This window comes from Lepus europaeus, chromosome 1, assembly GCF_033115175.1.
Source record: "Lepus europaeus isolate LE1 chromosome 1, mLepTim1.pri, whole genome shotgun sequence".
Classification (NCBI taxonomy): domain Eukaryota; kingdom Metazoa; phylum Chordata; class Mammalia; order Lagomorpha; family Leporidae; genus Lepus; species Lepus europaeus.
In genome coordinates this window covers 20,406,283-20,423,767 of record NC_084827.1, presented here as the reverse complement: position 1 = coordinate 20,423,767, position 17,485 = coordinate 20,406,283, and the positions used below count along the sequence as shown (strand labels likewise).

Sequence of the window (17,485 nt, the reverse complement as noted above, 5' to 3'; positions counted from 1 at the left end):
CTTACCCATATGTACAAATGTAATGTTTTTCATGGTCTGTCACAGAGGTCCACTATTAATGATAAACATACTTGCAAAGAAAGAAGACGGGCTGCCTGGTTAGTTAATGAATAGTTATTTTATAATGAAATAGTCATTGGATTCAGAGAAGTGTGAAGGACAACATTCTGTCCTCAGGGATCTCACAGGCCAGTCAAGGTCAAAGGAAACTCAGCCTAGCAGTAGTGATGGCAATGACAAAGATGATAGTAATAATAGCTAAAATGCATTGTGCCATTCCACATGGCAGGCACTGTCATCAAATATGTGTTGTAGGGTCCAGCATTGTAGTACAGCAGGTTAAGCTCCCACTTGCCATGCCAGCATCCTGTGCCAGAGACCTAGTTTGATTCCCAGCTGGTCTAGTTCCAGTCCCAGTCCCTGCTAATGTGCCTGGGAAGGCAACAGAAGATGGCCCAAGCACTTGGGTCCCTGCCACCCATGTGGGAGACCAGCGTGGATTTCTAGCTCCTGGCTTTGGCGTGGCCCAGATCTGGTTGTTGCAGCCCTTTAGGGAGTGAAGAGGCAGATGGAAGATCTCTTTCTCTGTCTTACCTTGTCTCTCTGTCACTCTGCCCTTCAAATAAACTAATCTTTAAGACAAAACAAAAAACAATTTTTTTTTTTTAAGATTTATTTTATTTGTTTGAAAGGCAGAGTTACAGAGAAAGAAAGAGAGACACACAGGCATGGAAAGCCATGACACGGTAGCAAAAAACAATCTAAATGAAAGACCCTGGTGAACAAGACCCCAGCAGAAGGAACAGGCCATCAAGGAGAGAGGCGCCTTTCTCTGAAGGGAGGAAGGAACCTCCACTGAGACACGGCCTTGACTAAACAAGTTCAGAGTTGGTGAACTCAAGGGACTTCCATAGCCTAGACAGCTCATAGCAAGAGTCTCGGGTAATTGCTGATGTCATAAATAAGAGTGCCAATTGTTAAATCAACAACGGGAGTCACTGGGTACATGCTCCCCACGTAGGATCTCTGTCCTTAATGTGTTTTACTATGAAACTTAAAAACACTACTAGTGGAACAATACCCTATACCTTGTGCGGTTGTGTGAATGCAGCCTGTTGAAATCCTTGCTTAGTACATACTAAGTTGATCTTCAGTATATGAAGGTAATTAAAAATGAAACTTGATAAAGGGCGGGATGGTAGAGGGAGAGGGGAGGGCCACGGGAGGGAGGGAGGTTGGGAGGGGAAGCCACAATAATACAAAAGTTGCACTTTATAAATTCACATTTATGAAATTAAAAAAAAAAACAGTAAAAAAAAAAAAGAGAGAGAGAGACAGAGAGAGAGATTTTCTACCCATTGGTTCACTCTCCAAATGCTCACAATGGCCAGGGCTAGACCAGGTCAAAGCCAGGAGCCTGAAACTCCATCAGGGTCTCCCACGTGAGTGGTAGAGACCCAATTACTTGGGCTGCCTTCCACCACTTTCAGTCTTGTTAGCAGGAAGCTGGATTGGAAGTGGTGCAGCATGGTTCAAAACAGTGCTCATATTGGATGCCGGAGTCACAGACAGCTGTTCAAGCTGCTGAGCCACAGCGCCAGACCCAAAAATAAAATAGAATCTCTGCTAGCTCACACAGTAACCTCTGAAGTAGATACAGTACCGCATCTGTTTGACAAATAGGGAAACTGAGATTTTGTTCTGTAATTTGGTCAAGGTCACAAAGCTAATTAAGTGGTAGAATTTGGATATGAATTCAGGTCAGAGAGATTGCAGATCCCTTTTCCTTCTTCAGTATTATTTATCCCTATCTCTTATTCTCAATGAAAATCCGATGGTACTATTGATCAAAATATACAGAGGACAGTGGGGGGAGCTTATTTGAAGAGGAAAATGACACTGAACTAACACTTTTGAATTTGCTGTGACAGCTAGAGTAAGGAGGCAGTGTCTAGGAGGCAGCTGGAACGGCTCTCAGGAGGCAGAATGGCTGGGATAGCAGTGTCATTTAGGTGAGAGCACCATTTATGTAAGCGACGGGAAAGCTGTGAGGCCACAGCAGTGCTAGGAGCAGAGAGTACACGATGAGGATTCTTGCCAAACCTTGGAGGCAGTGTTTGCTGCGCATCTCATTTAGGGACACTCCTTTCTGCAGGTTTCTACCCATTCCCAGGTGCTGTGGCTGAGAGCCCCTCGCTGTCATTTCTGTTGTGACGTTGTTACTTTTTTTGCATCTGAGGAGAAAGAGCTAAAACCCTCCACTTCTCCCAGGGCCTCTAGTTTAGTATCAGTATGGGACTCAGGCGTGACAGGTGGCAACTGGCAGGGGACCATCCCTGCTGGCACGTAGCCCTAGGCCAGCCCCTTCTCACCACAAATTCTTCTTTTGTCCCAATACAGGCATCGAATGCCCCAGGGGAGCCCGAAACCTCCCAGGCCTTGTGCAAGAAGGAGAGCCCTTCAGTGAAGAAGCCACACTTTTCACCAAGGAACTGGTGCTGCAGCGAGAGGTAGGACATCTTCCAGTTGCTTCTTCTGTAGGGGTGCAACATATCAGTTGCCATACGCCTATCAGTTTCTTTGTCCACTGCTCAGCCGTGCGCATCCACGATCCCTTCTTGTGTTTGCCCACGTCGTATTTGCATGGGCACTGCATTGCTGGCCCCTCGCCTGCAAATTACTCCTCCCCACTGGTGGTCTGGGATGTGTGGTGAACACCAGGCCAGCCCAGCGAGGACCCTAATGCAGAGAGCTCACAGCTTTGCAGTCCTCCTCCTTGGCGAATTAGCCCGAGCGGCCTGCCTCCAGCTGGATTTAGAAGCTTGACTAACCCTGTCAGGGGCCAATTTTCTTTGAACATTTATTTGTATCTTTGAGTAATTGCATTTTCTGTAGCGGGTTTTCTGACTTAATTTAATTGTATTTCTGGTTCTGCCTATTGGGCTGGCTTTTGCAGGCCGGAGTTAGGCTCTCAGCTGCTGTGGTGCCCTTCTACCTGCTAATTTGGGGCAAGGCTTGGGGAGCAGATCCATCTTCTTTGCAGGAGTATGCCAGCCATTCATCCTGCTAGGTGGGCACAAGAAAGGAACAGTGGGGAAGTGGGCTCAGGTTGAAGGTACCGAGTCTGCCTTTGTCCTTGTTTCTTTTACAAGCAAATCCAGCAGGCCCTTCCAGGTTCCATGCAGTGTCATCATTTGTGCAGAGCTACAGGATGATGAGATGCATAGCTTTTTGATAAGCCTCAGTGTCACATTTTGATTTGAATCGCCAGCAGACACGCTATGAGGGAGAGCGAGGTACAGGAGGTGCTCGTGTTGGAGTACCCTAGCCTTGAGATAATGACCACTTTGACTTCCACCTTAGTGGTAGCATTACGATTGGTTGCCATCTCCGTGGGAATCCTCTCGCATTTGCCTTCTCATTTTGTGAAAGAAACAAATTAGGTGAAACAAATCCTATACTCTCAGTTCAAGAGACAGAGGTCTAATTTCCCAAATATCAACTACAAATGCTAGGTGCTACATCTGCTTTGTTGGGCATTTATACTTTTTTTTTTTTTTTTTTTTTTTTTTTGGGTGGGTGTATGACCTGCTTGTATTCTCAGATTCACTGCCTGTATTTTGTTTTTTATGGAGATGCCTGTTTGGGAAGTCGAAATTCTTAGATTAGTAGAAGTCCACAATATAGCTTGAATTTCTGTTCAGTTAAGATAGCCCTCTGCCATAGAAGCATTTCAGGAATCCATACTCTCAGTTGTCTGTCAGTACTTGGCGCAGATTTTCAAGTGACTTAGGGCTATGTGGAAAAGGCAAATATTGTACAACTTCCCTCTAATTTTATGGGCCTTCGGATAATGCACAGAGTGTCTGTGACAGCCAAAGCAGTTGAGTCCACTAATGACTTCCAGACGTGACAGAAGCAGCAGCAATGGGTTTCTGTCTTGGCTGACCTTGTGACAGAGAGAGGAATTCTCATTGCTGGATTGCCAGAGGTATTTGCTGGGGGCATTCTCCTTACCCACTATCTAAGTCAGATTATCTGCTTCCTGGAGTTTCTTTCCCTTTCTTTGCCACCCCTTATTTTTTTCCCCAGGCACTTTCTTCCTGATCATGATTTTGACACAGTGATGATATCCCAGAGTGCTGTAGGTCAAACTGAACACCGACCACTAAAGGCAGTAAGAAAGCTCTCTTAACTATCTCACAGGGATCGTGACCTTACCTTGGTCTGGATACTCGCTAAGGTTTGAATGGTGAAAAGATTGTCCTTGACAATGAACCTTACTGCATTTTCTTAGCAGTTCACATGATGACCTTGTCTGGCCCCTTGGAAAGGTCTTTAAAAAAAAAAGATTTATTTATTTATATGAAAAACAGAGTTGCAGAGAGAGCAAGGGCTCTTCCATTCACTGGTTCCCTCCCCAAATGGCCACAGTGGCTGGGGCTGGGCCAGGCCAAAGCCAGGAGCCTGGAACTCCATCTGGGTCTCCCATGTAGGTGGCAATGGGGCCCAAGTACTTGGGACATCTTCCAGGCACATTGGTAAGAAGCTGGGTTGCAAGTGTAGCAGCTGGGACTCCAACCTGTGCTCTTATGGGATATTGGCAATGCAGTCAGTGGCTTAACCTGCCCATGGAAAGTTCTTTACACCGAGGAAAATCTGAGGATGGCCTAAACTAACCAGAATTCAAGATTCTGACTATAGGAATCAGATGCCACCCACTTCCCTTGGCATTTCACTTCATCTAATGTATGAAAATTGTTTTCTGAACAGCCTAGGAATGAAGAGGCTGTCGTTTTACTACATTGCTTTCACCTGTGTAATGCCACCTTTTTGATTCCATAAATTGTCTTGGGGACCTTTTCTCTCTGCCCTCTTCCCCCCGCCACATGAGGATTCAGTGAGGGAAAACCGTCTGTTGCGTTGCTGCTTCCTCCGTGTGGTCGCACAGCTCCCGCTCAGCTATCTCTTACCTGCAGGGCAGCCTGCGTTGTGCCACATTTCACTCCAGGAGCTCTGCTGGAGTCGAGACAGTGCTGCGACGGCCGCAGCTGAGCTGGTTGTTTTTGAACTTGTTCCTAATTCCCATGCTGCTCAGATTTGGCTGAGAGAGCCAGGTGTTCTGCAGATGTGAGTGTCCGTGGCCTTGCCCCATCCTTTCCCTTTAAATGTTTTCTTCATGTTATTTTTGGCCTGGATTTATTTATACCCATCAGGCTTTCCCCAGTTCCTGTCAATCTGTATTACTATAGGGATGTTGAAGTACACAGCTTGTATGATTTTGAAGCAAAGAGTGTCCTGGTTGTGAAGTTGGACTCCCATATGTGAAACCATAAACTGACTTGAGAACAATCTAGAGTTAGGAAGGGACAGTGAAACCATCCCATGCCAAGGAGAGTTCACTAAGCTGGCATATAGGGTGCCTGGCACAGAAAAACAATCCCATGTTTATTAAGCACATTTTTCTGGATTTGTCTGGACAGTACAGGAATTCCTGCCTTTCTCTTATTCTGGGTAAAAGACAAAATTGTAGTCTTTCCATCCCATAACTTCCTATGGAGCCTGCAAGTATCAGACAAGTCTCGCTACATTTTGAAATGGCCCCGTTATCTTGAGACCTGATCAATCTGCTGTCCCTGAACTCGTCACACAATGGCTGACACTCGTCTGCCCAGAGCTTCCCACACTTCCAGCCACCACTGTCTGTCCTGCTACCTTTCACTGCACTTCTTGTTTCTCTCCATCTTTCTACTTGGTGCTTCTCCTCAACCATTGGTTCCTGTTAGCTTTTGTTCTGGCCCTCACTTGGAAGTCGGAGAGGACTGTTCTTGGTCAGTGGTCTAGGCGTTCTGATGGTGTTGCTAGCCCCAGGGTAGGGAGGACAGTAAGTTAGACAGCTTGTATGTACTTGATCTTGTATTTGACCTTGAAGCCCAAAGCAGCCAAAGAATTTTGCTTCCCAACCTCACTGCACTCTGTTGATATATAGCAGCAGTGGGCAAATCTGGTCCACTGCCCATTTTCCTAAATAAACTTTTGTTAGGTAATAGCCACTTGAATTCTTAGGGGTGTGCTGAATTGGGTTTCAGTGGCTTGTTGGAGCCCTGAAAGTATAAGTTGGCTGTCTTGTCCCCTGCCACAGAGGCTGGGCTGCTTCCAGACCACGCAACATGAGATGATTGTGTCTGTCGCTGTAGCTGTGACTGTGAGTGCTGTTTCCTCTTGGACAGCATGCGTTTGGTGACATCCCCTTCCTCCTCACTCCTTCCCCTCCCCTCTGTACAGCTGCCTCTTTAAGGCAATTGCCTGCCACACTGCCAAGGACAGGAAGATCTGGTGTAATTTCCCAGATGGGGAATTGTGCCCGTTGCTAGCATCTTCCCAGAAGTAGTGATGAGAGACAGCATGAGCTAATGGGTAGATAACTGGCTTAAAAGTGCAAACTCCTAGGTTTTCACACTCCAGTTATCATGTGCTCTTGGGTACGTGATTCTTTCCAGCCTTGGTATCCCTGTCTGAAAGACTGATCTAGCAATCCCAAGCATTCCTCTCCCTTTGGAGTCCCTTGTTGTGAGTAGCACTGTCATATGGGCTCTCTTGACCTTCTCGCAGAAGGTCAGCTGGCCCGAACAAGTGTGTCACATCTTGACACTCTTGCTGACCAGTTGCAGCACGGACAGCCCTGTGATGGCTGCTAGCTGGGGGAAGCCTGAACTGTCTGAGATCAGTGTCACAACGTACTGTTTGGTATTTCCAGGCTGTATTAGATGCAGTTCGCTGGCAGTAACAAGGATATATAAGGTTCAGTGACCGTTTCCAAGGTCTTGCTCAATGACCCTTTGTCCTCTCTGAGGCCTCAGACACTGCCTTTTGCTGCTGACTGGACAATGACATCTTTACGCTGTCAGCCCCAGCTGAAAACTCGGGCTGCTGCCCTGACCTATTTCCCTTTTTCCTGCTGGCATCAGAAGGGAGGACGTCCCCCTGGGGAGCTCATGCTGCAGGATGCAGTGGCCAGGGCACAGCCTTGGCTTTCCTCTTTCTCCCCTACCCCTGCTTTTTTTTGAAAAGCAAAGATCCATAAAAGCATCACACGTTGTTATTAAAAGAGAATGTATTTACATTTCCAGGTAATGAGGGCTCACCATGAATATTGGTATCTATTTATGGAAAGGTGTATGTCTGGGAGAGAAACATAGAGTAAAAGGAAAGGTGGGTCCATGTCTGTCATTTTAGCTCCCAGTGTGCTGACTCCTGTCTGAAAAGGGTGCCCGATTCCAAGCAGTTTAAAGTTGATTGAGGTCCAGACAGGGCCCTTCCCCACTGAGGAGACCCATGGGAGGAGGGAAGGCAACAAAGTGCAATCTCTGGGTCAAAGAGAAGGGGACACTTCCAGCCATGGGGGAATCTAGGAAGGTGAAGGATGCCTGGGCGAGGACAACAGTGAAATGTGCTCTCTAGCACTCCCTGCTTGCCATGTCCCCTGGGAACCTGGCTGGAGCCACTGATAATTATCTGCTACAAGAGCAAGCGGGCAGTCTAGCAATGTTGCAGGCATTTGCAGCAACGTCTCATTCTTTATTATCTCAACCACTGCCCAGGACAAAGGGCATGCACCATGGTCAGCTTCCTAAACAGCTCGCATGCCACAGCATTTCAGAGGTATTGGGGGTGGGGGCGTTAGGCTCTTCTCACCTCCCCACACCCCCTTTCCACTTCATCACCCACCAGTTGACTTTCAAGTTTAGACAGATGGTCTGGTTAAAGACTGCTGTCTTAATAGTGATCAAAACTTAATTTTCCATTAATTTTTTGAAAGTAATTCTGTATACAATATTTTAATCTCATAGTAAACCTGTAGGAAGGTTATTCCCGCTTTCCAGTAACTTATCTCTACTCACAGAGTTGGTTGTAGGATAGATGCCAAAACTCAAAGGTATACGTCCCAAATCACAGAGTTGTGGTCATATTTTACCACCTTGCAGCCTTGGGATATTGGAGACTGGTTAAAGGACTCCTAAAGGTCCAACTTCAACTGAGCAGGGTCAGTGTTCAATGAGGAACCGCAGATTCCAATCCTGGGTGCTCACAAAATGCTGAGCAATGTAAGAAGAGTTGCAGTGGCCATGCCTAAATGTGTACTCTGCTGTGGTCAGTTCTTACATCCACCTGCTTCCTGCTTCCTCTGTGGTTCAACCTTTGTGAGCCTTACTTCTTAAATTATGACTGCTTCATTTACATTTGGCACTGGTTTATTTATTAAAAAGAACCTTTATCTGGTTCTTTTTAAAAAACAAATCTGACTATGGAAGTGCATTTGTTAAAAAAAAAAAAAAACAGGATTCCCACTTGTCTCTGGGAAAAAAGTCTTATATCCATAGTTTACCTATATCCTTCATTACTTCTCCAGTGTCATTTCTTACCTCCACTCACTTCATCAGAAGAGACCCACTATAGTCAGTTACCCAGACATACCATTACCTTTCTCTCTCCCACCATTTTGTGGGCTCATGCTCTCCACCCAATACATGAGTTATCTCCTTTCCATGCTGCTCTATCTATGCCTGTCTTTTAAGGTCCACCTCCTTTTCTGGGAAGCCTTACCCAGCTCTCCCAAGCTGGGTAAGATGTCCTCCTCTCAGTGCCCCCAGCACCCCTTGCAAACACCATGTGCTCGCCAACGTTACTGTTTGTATGGTTCTCTCCCCTACTAGAGGACAGAAATCATATTTTGTCATAGTAATGGACCTTTGTTAAATCTACTAAGTGGTTCCCTGTGACCTAATTCTAGAGCCTGGGAAGAAGCTCTTTTGTTGTTGTTTATTATATTTCTTTGGCGAATCTCTCTAAGCTCTCTGTAGGGAAGGGAAGAAGCCATTGGAGTACTGAGGCTGGACACAAAACTGCTGATTCAGGAATTTGTCATTGTCAAGGTCCATAACCAAGACTTGATTGTATACTTTCTCCAGGGCCCTGGGTCTTCCTGGCTGTCCATCCAACCATTATACTTAAAGAGTAATGAGAGAATGATGGGCACGTGTTTTCAAAAAATTCAGTGTTCAAATAGAAGCAGTTAACATCCCTTCACTTTTCTCAGGGAGGCAACTCGTCTCCCTCCCAGCTCCGGTTCCCACCCTCAGCATTTGTGAATTAGGCTATTAAACAAATGGAGGAGTTTATTTTGGAGTTTGGCCCAACAAATTTCCATTCTGAGATGGGCTGTAAGCGCTTTGTGGCTACCAGGCTGTTATCTGTCCTCTTACAGCCCCTTCATTCCTTGGCTCCAGGCCCTCGCCAAGTACCTGGAAGGAGGGCCCTCAAACCCCTCTCCACTACTAAGTGAAAATGACATCACAACAAGTATAGGTGAACTTGAAAATTACAAGGGGGATGCTGTCACATTGCCCTCTGTCCCTTCCTGTCAGCTTCGCAGTTCCCAGGACGGCTTTGGCTCCAGTCACCAGTTGCCTTCCCCATGCAAGCTCAGCAGCACGTGCTGACGGGTGTCAGCAGCGCTGGCTCCAGTGGGATTCCTGTCTGCTGATGCCGGCTCACCTCGGCTGTCTCCCCATTCTTCTGCTTACAGCTTTCATGGCCAGTCAAGCATAGAAGTGCAGCCATTCTTCTGAAATAGCTGCTGGGCCTGATTTTTCATAGGCTTGGCCAAGATCCTGTTACCTGTAATCATGTCGTACAGGCTGACTGGTGTAGGTTTGAGATGCCTCACTACCCCCTGGATGCTAGTGTTGACATCCCAGGCTGGCTGTTCGGATGGGGAGCAGAATAAGGTGGAGTTCAGGGCCCCAAGAGATTTGTTTTCTTTGGGACTTGTAGGACGCCCTCAAGGGTGTAATTCTATCCCTGGTAGGGAGTTTTTCTTTTCAGCAGAAGCATCTCTTCCTTTCCCCTAGTGTATCCGTCCCTACCATTGCTTTTCCTGCCTGGTCAATTTGTTTTTCTCACTGTTCTTCCTATCAGAAAAAGAAAGTAAGAAACATATTTCTTGGACCTGACACTTTCACTTTCTTCCCCCCAAGTAGAGCAGTAGAAACCACGGCAGTGCCAAAACAATCTTGGCACTTACTTCTCTTCTCCCTCTTTACTTCTGACCCAGATCAGCCCCAGAGGAAAGATGGAAAAGGCTCAAAATACTTAAGTCGAGGCCTGGGGGTAAGGATAGTGGGCAAGGTTTGCCATTGAAGAGTGCATTTTCAGGTTCACTCCAAGATGATCGTTACAAACACAGGGTCATGAAAATCCTCCACACCAAGCCGTGCCCAGAGAACCACTGCTACTCACAGAATGTGATGTTCAGTGCTACCTGACATGAAATACTGTTCTTCTTGAGCCGTCCCTGCGAAAGACACCTATGGTCAGGCACATCCTGCCTCCTGGTCTACCTCTCTTAAAGCCATGTAGGCCTTGTGACCCCAACAAGTGGGAAATTGTTATCACGAAGGTCAGAGGTCAGGTTATGCTAGGAGAGCTGGATGCCATTGATTTCCATTTAGAAGTATCAGGTGCCCCTATTAACAATTCCTGTTTTCTCTTACTTCTTCAGTCATCTTCGATACACACTGCTTCTTGGGCTTTGGTAAGGGCTCTCTTAAAAACAAAATTGGGACCTAATATTCTAAACAAAGGATTGAAGAAAAGGAACTCAGCATTTTTGATCTTCAGATGAAATACCTTATTGTGATATCTGTATATCTTTAATCCATTTAATGTCTTCTGACAAGCAGATAGTGCCTTTCCAAACCACAGATGACCGCATACAGACCTCGCCACTATGTGTTTTCAGGAGAGCTCCACACAGGAGCCCACTGCACTGGCCAGCTCCCATGTAGACTTGAGTTTGAGCTTTCATGCTTGCCTTTTGGCTTAAGGAAGGAGGCTTCCCTATTCTTTTTGCCCTAAACATTTCTGGCCACACCTACTGCCTGAATTTTCCCCTTGGAATCACATAATTCTACTGACAGCTTTTTACAACACAGTTCTACAATGGCAAGGTTGCCTGAGCCGAATAAGCAGATTGGAGATTGCATTTGCTCTCCAGATAACACTAGCATTCTGGTGTTTCAAATGTGAATCTCCCAAGGATACAGGGATGAGCTGACCCTAACCCTGCCCTCCTCTTAACCACTCGCTCACTTCTTGTGTCTGTTTTTGCCAAGGACTTGATGAAAACCTGTGTTCCAAACCTGGCATTATTAATGAACTTCCCACTTGCAACTCCACCCGTGGCAGTTTCTGGTCAGCTGAACCTAAGTGGATTTTGAAAATGAAAGTGACCAGTGGTCTGTTCTGAAATGCTGTGGTGCATGAAATAAGATTATGAGCAAGCTTGAGAATTAACAGCAGATACCCTAACCTGGCCCAAACAACATGTGTCACATAGTCAGACAGGAACAGCTCATTCGTACACTCATCTCTAGAACATTTAAGGGCATCTTTCCCTTCTTGGTTACTTACAAAAGCTGTTAATAACATATGAAATGTCAATCCTGGATTCTCATTCCAGCATCTTTATTTCCTCTGTGACCTTGAACACTTGCCTTATGTCTAAACCTAGGGTCGTCTCAGTACATGCTAGAACTTATGTTGAATGATGTCCCTAGCATTGTGCAGTGCGGTGCAACAATGCTGCTGAGCCTAAGCTCTTCACCTGTGTAGAGGGCGATACCTTTATGAGTCTATTGTGAAAAATCACATACATGTGTAAAATACTGAACACAGAATCTGGTAGGTATTACACACTTTGTGAACAATCATTCGTAGCACCATTTTAACCACAAAATGCTTTCAGGATTTTACTAAAGTCTTGGATTTGAACCTCGTGTGTACAGGACACTATATCCAGAGTAGGGTCGTAGGCTGGATGTAATTATGTGTGTTGTGGCCAGCCTTCTTTTTAATAACAACAGAGACCAATACTTAGTCCTCTCTAGCAGCAAGTGACAGCAAATTGTTTTTGCTACTTCTAGAAATCTTGTGCCCACGGCAGGCATTGCTAGTCAGTCACAGACTCAGATCCTCCTCAAAGCAGGGCCCCTCAAAACTACTACCAGCTGAATAGATTTGGCTGCTTGAGTAGAATCCTGTTTGCCATCCTTGGTCTTACTTCTCAAAAGAGCATTTCCTTAAGTGCCTTCTGTGGTCAGCCCTTTTTTTTTTTTTTTTTTTTTTTCACCATATAGGGTAAGACAGGGTGTCTGCCTCTCCTTCTGCATTGTACCCCACATTAGAATCACATCTATCTATGCAGCATCACGTTCTATGGAAAAGCAAAGGTCTGGAGGCAATGCCAAAGAGTCCTAACCTTTGCAAGAAATCTTTTCTAGATTTGACGGTGGACTGATAAGGTCAACTATCACCAAGAGGAGTGGGAAGCTGAATTGCACAGATACCTGAGGATGTCTGGGAACTCACAGCTTGAGCACCCTTGCCGTGTACTGCCACTGCTGTGGATGTGTGTGGAGGACGATCTGCCACCATGGAGGGCTCACTGTGCTTTTTCTCTTTTTACACGGGATTGGCCAGTCTCCTTCCTGACTGGCCCAAGTGCTCTCATCCTGTGATGGAGAAATGGTGCTCCTTTTTCTGTCCCCTGCTTCCCTAGCATGACCACAGCAATCTAAGATTGCGATAGGTTTGTCCTTGAGCTGTATTAAACTGGAGAGGTAGAAGATAGCAGGGTGCCAGCTAGGCACTGTAGCCAGCACAGAGACAGGCAAAGCACCCGAGGGAGAATCACTTGGGGTGATCTCTGTAGGTAGAACAGCCATCTGTTGAGCCAGCAATGAATGGGTGAAGTGGAATCTGTCACCATTTCCTTTTTCTTTCCATGTTAGCATATTGCTATTCCCTTCTCCCGATGCAGTGAAGTTTTTTTTTTTTTAATTGGCACATACAAATTGTACATATTTATTGGAATTCTTAATGGTTACCCCTAAAGGATCTTGGCACTGAGTGTACTGATAGAGATAGAAGATCACTCGGATAAGACTATCAGTTGCCACCAGCCTCTACCAGAGGCCAGCATGTGCCACATTACTCCAGAAGTCTTTGTGAAGTGGGTGCCACCGCCTCTCCAGTTAAATACATCTAGAATCATTGACCCAAGGTTTTTATAGCAGTGCTGCAACCTTATACAAAGAAATGCAACAAATATTCCATTACCGCTGATTGGATATGGGTTTCTGGCCTGGCTACCTGCCACTTGGTAATTTTAGAATAGGGTCACTTTTGGAATTGGAAGATTCCTTGCAGGAGGAGAGTGGTGTGTGCGAAATAGTTGTTATCTTACCATCATGCACTCCCACAGCCATGCACCCCTCCTGAGTGGAAGGCCGGTCCATGGCATGCCTGGCAGAGAGAGCCAGAGCTCTTTCAGCTACTTCCAGGGTTGCAAACGTGGCCATTTCCAAATGCCCAGGGTGCACTTAACCACTTCCTCCTTCTAATCTCAGCACTTCCACTCGCAGCACATCAGCAGCTTTGTAACTTGCATTTTATTTTGCTGTACGTTTTGGCCCTTTGGATATTTGTGGGAGGAAGGTGGGGAGACTGGCAAACTGTGGTGTCACTGATTTCAGAATTATACAATTAACCCTGAGTCATTGCCTCTGGAGAATCATTTAAGCAGTAGTGCCAGGAGAATCCTGAAGGGCTCTTGCTGTTTTCCATTTTTCAGGTTGAATTCCGTTTCTTATTTGCTGTGTGTCTGCCTGCCTTGGTTCTACCATCTGCAAAATGGGAATGCCAAACCCTCTTCTGCTTTGAGTATGCTGCAGGTTAATACTCAGGCATGGAGGCGCTATTCCTGAGGATTCCCAGGTCTTAGATGATGTGACAAGGGTGCTAAGAGATGTTGACAGAGAACTGAGATGTTGACAGAGAACTCTGGTCACAGGTTTGGTTTTGTTTCTCACCGGCATCTGAAAAGTGTGTGTCGGGAACCTTGAGGTGTACCACTGGCCTGAACTTTGGCCAGTGTTTCTGTTTCTCTCTACCATAAAACCTGACTTTTACATTGCTTCTTCCCTAACATGAGTAGGGTATTGACTTTGCTCTCTGATAAGCAGGATATCTGAAACAGAATTGGTCCCAGAGAATTTAGGGGTTGTAGCCAATGGTTGGTCTAAGCTTTGAAATGAAAATCAGATACTAAATATTGTATCTTCCTGCTAGTGGTAGTTATGTCCATCTCTGGCAATACCAGGTACTATTCTTGGCTCATCTGGATAATACTCTGTTTACATATGCTGTCTTTCCTCTTGCCTGTCTGTGTGTGGTCAGATTAAGACCAGACTAATAACGTTTCAACCCGGGCCTCTGATCTCCAGGCCACGTCTTTCAGCCCAGAATGTTTCAGAAGAGAGGCCTGAGCCCCAGCAGCTGTGACCCTTGTGATCAAGTATGACACAGATAGCTTCACCTTGTCTCCCGTGTTTATATTTTCTCGGCATGTGACCCAAGAGTAGGGTTAGTAAGATGGCTCAAGACATGGCCCTTGAAGGTTTTGATTCTTGCTTCCCCATCAAGACTTCCAGTCAGTGGCTGAGATAGCCCAGCCCAACATCACAAAAGCACGGCAACTTCAGAAACCCAAGAGGCTTTGGGATCTGTAGCACCTCTTGCTATATATGTGTCTCACCTGTATCAGGGGAGGCCCTGGGACCCTCAGGGAGCTTTGCCGGTGCATGAGATGCAGAGGGAATCGTTGAGACTGCTTGACACGGCCCACCCTTCCAGGGGTGACGAAGGGCTCTTGATGACACATCCGCTTGTGCACCCAGGCGCATATAGCACCCAGTGACTGGAAGCCTACCTCCAGGGAAATATGGCAGCCTCACGCTCCCAGACCTTCATCTGCCCTTCCTCTCTCTCTCACCCACCCCCTGTGTTCCTATAATTTGTACAGTATCGTTGAGAGGTGTTGAAGAGATCAATAGCAATTCACCTTTTCCCTTATTGATTAAAGTGACAGCAAGGAAAAATGGCAGACAATACCCATTCATTTATCATGAGCGATCATTTCCTGCCAAGCCATCGTGGCCTCTCCCTCTGCTGGTTATGTTGCTGATCTGCAGTTGGGGTTAGTCCTGCTTCCAGACTGTTTGAGTTGGAATGAGAGAAACACTGGATTTGGCTCCTGTAATCAAAGCGAGGTGAAGGAAGAGTGCAGGAACCGAGCGAGCACACGGCGATGGAGCCCATGCCTTGATGCTGTGCTTTATTTCTAGAGGAAGCACCATGGCAGCAGCTGACGGGCACTGCCGTCTCACCTAGCATCTGCCCTGGGCCCCAACCTCTCCTTCATTATGTACTTTTTCCCCCAGAATGAGAGACTTGAGTGGGGGGTGAAAGGCCACGACCCCAGTGAGCCAGCTCCATTTTTGCTGAAGATGGCAAAGCTTTGTCCTTCCCTCCTGAGCCTTGGAGTGGTATAGCCTGCTCACCCTGGGGGAGTGTGTGATGCCCAGGGTTAGGGGTGACAGCAGGTTCTTGTGCGTGGGGGTTCCTCAGCCACCCCATGAAAGAAGAAGGGAGAGAGTTCTTACCAGCTTCTCCCTTAAAACAGGCATGGAAGGATGTGTGTTTTGCTTTGTCCCCCCCTCGCTGAGAACACCCTCTGACGCTCACGTGGAAGAGGTGATGACGGAGAGCTCCCAGAATATGCCGTCTGTGCCACCACACACCAAAGTGCTCTTCTTCAAAGCTCTGCATCGCAAATGCCAAATACTTGTTAGTTCACTCACCTGGGGGGAAGACCAAGGTTCCTTTGAATCCCAGGACTCTTCAAAGGAAAGTGAGCACTGACTACAAAGCCACAGCTTGGCTAACCCAGCTGCTGCTTGTCTTTTTTGTATCACATTTTGGACTTGGTTGCTTCTCACACAGAAGCCACTGTTGTCCACCGTGCCCAGCATGATCCCAGAGCTCTCTCCGCCCTCCATCAGCGCTGAGGTTGGCTGCCGTGGTGCCGAGTGAGCCAATTCCCAGAAACTCATGCCGGTGCAGAGTCTGGCAAAGAGACAGTATTTGCAGGGCTACTTGGAGGGTAAACCCTGGTTGGCCACTTACCTGAGAGGCCCACGAATGGTGGCCAGCGGGAGTGGCGATCCTCCACGCTGGTTGTTGCCATCCCAGAGCTCACTCTAGTTTCTTGAGTCAGCTCGAGCACCCAGCCAGGCTTCTCCAGAGGCACACTGCCATCCCAGTGCTCTCTCCTGAGTGCCCAGTGGGTTGAGGTCACTATCTTGGATGTCCCTCCCACAGCAGGGAGACTTCGGCAGCAACCCAGCTTCGCTGTGTCAGGTAGCTCTGCGGTCTGCGGATGCCAGACCAGGAGAAGGCAGCCAGCTCTCTGTGACGCGGGTTAATTACATGTGAAGCTGCCAGCAGGATGACTGTTCTTTTCCCATGGATCGTTAATAAGCCGTTCTGTCCTGCATGGGTGGGACAGGGCCTGGCTGTGACAGTTCCATTGTCTTCCCCCAGCTTGGTCCGATAGGCCTTCTCCATTTGAGCCTAAAGCTTTAAAAGTGGCTGGGGACAATGGGAGGGAGCGAGAGGAAACATCCATCTCCGTGTAATGCATGTGTTTTTCTCCCAAGCTAGATAGCAGCCCCCTGCTTTCAGACCATATTGGCAGCCGAGGACAAGGGGTTCAAGGTTTGCCATGGGTGGGAAGTGCTAGTGGCTCAGCTCCCAATATTTGCAGCAAACTTGAGGCTGGGCCTGACTGGAGACAAGGCAACTAGTGCGGCAGATGGCGAATAGTCCTGCTCCACTGGGGCTCGAGATACGCACCACCTTCTTCCTCCAGCCAAGGCAGCCTCGTTCCTGCTCTGCCTGAATACAGAAAGCAGTTCTGGTTTTTTAGCAACTCCTTTTTTTAGGCAAAGATGGAAGAAGGCAAAGCAAATATAAAATGGCTATAGTTATAACCAATTTAGTTATAAACATTTCCCTGTTGGACCAAAATAGAGCTTTGCGTTCGTTGGCTAGAAGAATTTAGAATAGAAATCTGCATTTCTCCGTAGAGCGTTGAGTGCAAAAAAAAAAAAAAAAAAAAAAAAAAAAAAAAAAACAGATTATAAATAGAAATAAGTGTGACCCATTCGGTTTGCAAGGACTTGAGCACCCAGGCTTCGTAAGACTGGATTAGAGCATTTTGTTGAGAGAAGGGGGTCTCGAGGTTAATATAGTCAACTGCAGACATTTCACAGGGGTTGAGAAAACCCAGGCATGAAAGTGCTGTCCATGTGGGCACACTGACACCCTAAGTCCATGCAGCACTGAAGTCTCCACCTGCCCGAGGCATTGCTCTGACTTTGCCCCCACAGTGCCTGCCTGCCGACTGTCACCACCCCCACTCGCCCACCTGAAGTGGAGGTAATCGCTTGGGAGTATTACATTGGCATGTAAAGAGGAGTAGGTGAGGCAGCAGAAGAGGTAAACGAGAGCATTCCATTGAAAG

At 46.9% G+C, this 17,485-nt stretch overlaps 1 protein-coding gene across 1 annotated transcript in view; it reads left to right on the top strand.

Moving 5' to 3' along the window:
• The window catches only part of SND1 (staphylococcal nuclease and tudor domain containing 1), a 409,440-nt gene that overhangs the window by 312,445 nt on the left and 79,510 nt on the right, over positions 1-17,485 (top strand). The window contains exon 16 of the mRNA XM_062203815.1: positions 2,401-2,510. Coding sequence (XP_062059799.1) covers positions 2,401-2,510 — 110 coding nt within the window. The remainder of the gene's footprint in view (positions 1-2,400; positions 2,511-17,485) is intronic.